This window comes from Eleutherodactylus coqui, chromosome 5, assembly GCF_035609145.1.
Source record: "Eleutherodactylus coqui strain aEleCoq1 chromosome 5, aEleCoq1.hap1, whole genome shotgun sequence".
NCBI lineage: Eukaryota > Metazoa > Chordata > Amphibia > Anura > Eleutherodactylidae > Eleutherodactylus > Eleutherodactylus coqui.
The window spans coordinates 253,000,975-253,002,614 of NC_089841.1; the positions used below are offsets into that span (position 1 = coordinate 253,000,975).

The window sequence follows — 1,640 nt, forward strand, 5'->3', positions numbered from 1 at the left end:
TCTCACATCAATATTTAATTCTCTTCTAAGAGCAATGAGATAATGCAATGTGCAGAGGAAGGGAAGGTGCAGTGAGCGAGATCCGTGCTGCTGCATGATACTACAACTGCTGTTGCTGCTGACTGGACCAGGCAACCCAAGATACTCAGGCTGAGCCTTGGTGCATGCAGCTCTACAAGCTCTCTCCCTAAAGCATGTCCTCCCCAGACCCCACCACCTCCTTCCTGGAAAGGGCAGCTGGGGAGGAGGACACGGGAGGATGAGGAAAGAGAGCCGGCCGGAGCACAGGAGGAGGAGGAAGAGGAGAAGGAGAGGAGGGGGTGCTGAAGGAAGAGAGGCCGGAGCGGAGGATGAAGTGGGGTGTCCGGGGAGCCTGCGCTGCGCTGTCCAGCTGCTTCTTGCTTGCCTGCGCCCTAAGTGCCGCCGCCGTGGGCCTCAAGTGCTTCTCTTTGGGATCTGAGTTAAAGGGTGAGCCATTCCGTTTGGGTTCAGCCGCCGGCGCATTTTATTCGGGATTACTGCTCTCAGCCGGCCTTTCTCTGTTGGGTTCTGCCTTGCTTTGCTGCCGAGAGGATGCATCAGGGGAGAGTAAACCGGGCAGCCAGAACTTCCTCCTCCTTGGCGTGTTGGTTTTCATGTTGGGAGTGTTGAGCGCCTTTGCCGGGGCCGTGATAGATGGGGATACCGTATCACTTGTGGAGCGGAAGTACTCACACTTTTGTCTGCAACAACCGACACCTGGAGCAAGCAGCAGTACTACCAAGTGTCAGAAGCTAAAGGATTACCAACGGGGTTTGGTTATTTCCACCATTTTTAACTCCCTGGAATGTCTGCTGGGGCTCATCAACTTGTTGCTAGTAAAAAACTACAAATCTTCCCAGCAGCGCCGCAGGAGACGAAGGAGATATGGGGGAAGGCGCTTCCAGAGGCAGAACAGGGGCTCCATTTTCTCTAATGAAGAACATGACTTCTCCCCCGGGGATTTCTCCTTCCAGACTGTATCCTACATCAATGTTGGGGTATTCCACTTATTTGATGAAGCAGGGGTGGAGGTACATTGTGGTGGCCACCCCTCTCTCGAGCTGCCTGGTTACTCCCCTATGGACCCTGATCTAAATCCATCATACCCTTACTGTTACCCCTTACCTAATGAGCAACCCCCTCCATATGATGAGATTTACCCTGCTACGGAAATGTGCAGCACCAGCACAACCACCACATAGCATCACCTACACTCCTGTACAAAGACCTTTCTGCTCCATGATCTGCACTGACAATCATTGATGCCTGCAAATGGGACAGGGACATATTACACAAGGACTACCGCACTGTATCTAAATGGTTGTGTTCAGATAATGCTCATAACCGATGTATGGTAAGGGGTGAAAGCTGCAACATGTTGACTGGTGTATGTATGTGTGTATGTATGTATGTATGTGTGTACTTGGTGGTCCCAAGAGATGCACTGTCTTCACCGACTTTATTTTACATGTGTGGAGTCAGTGGCAAAGAGAATGGATCTATCAGTATTTCCTCCTCTTCACATTTTATTTTGTCATACCGGTGTAAATCTAAATTTTGGTATTCGTCACTATTGCCATGGTTACCGTGTCTAGCTACAAAATTATTATGTCAGTATA

General features: G+C 50.2%; 1 protein-coding gene across 1 annotated transcript; it reads left to right on the forward strand.

Annotated features, from left to right (window-relative positions):
• Nucleotides 1-306: 306 nt before the first annotated feature.
• TMEM271 (transmembrane protein 271) lies at nt 307-1,343 on the forward strand. Its single transcript, XM_066602038.1, has one exon. It carries the CDS (start codon nt 351-353, stop codon nt 1,221-1,223), a length of 873 nt encoding a protein of 290 aa, XP_066458135.1. The 5' UTR covers nt 307-350; the 3' UTR covers nt 1,224-1,343.
• Nucleotides 1,344-1,640: the final 297 nt, after the last annotated feature.

Coding starts and splice junctions, on each gene's coding strand:
- TMEM271 (XM_066602038.1), top strand. CDS start 351: ATGAAGTGGGGTGTCCGGGGAGCCTGCGCTGCGCTGTCCAGCTGCTTC.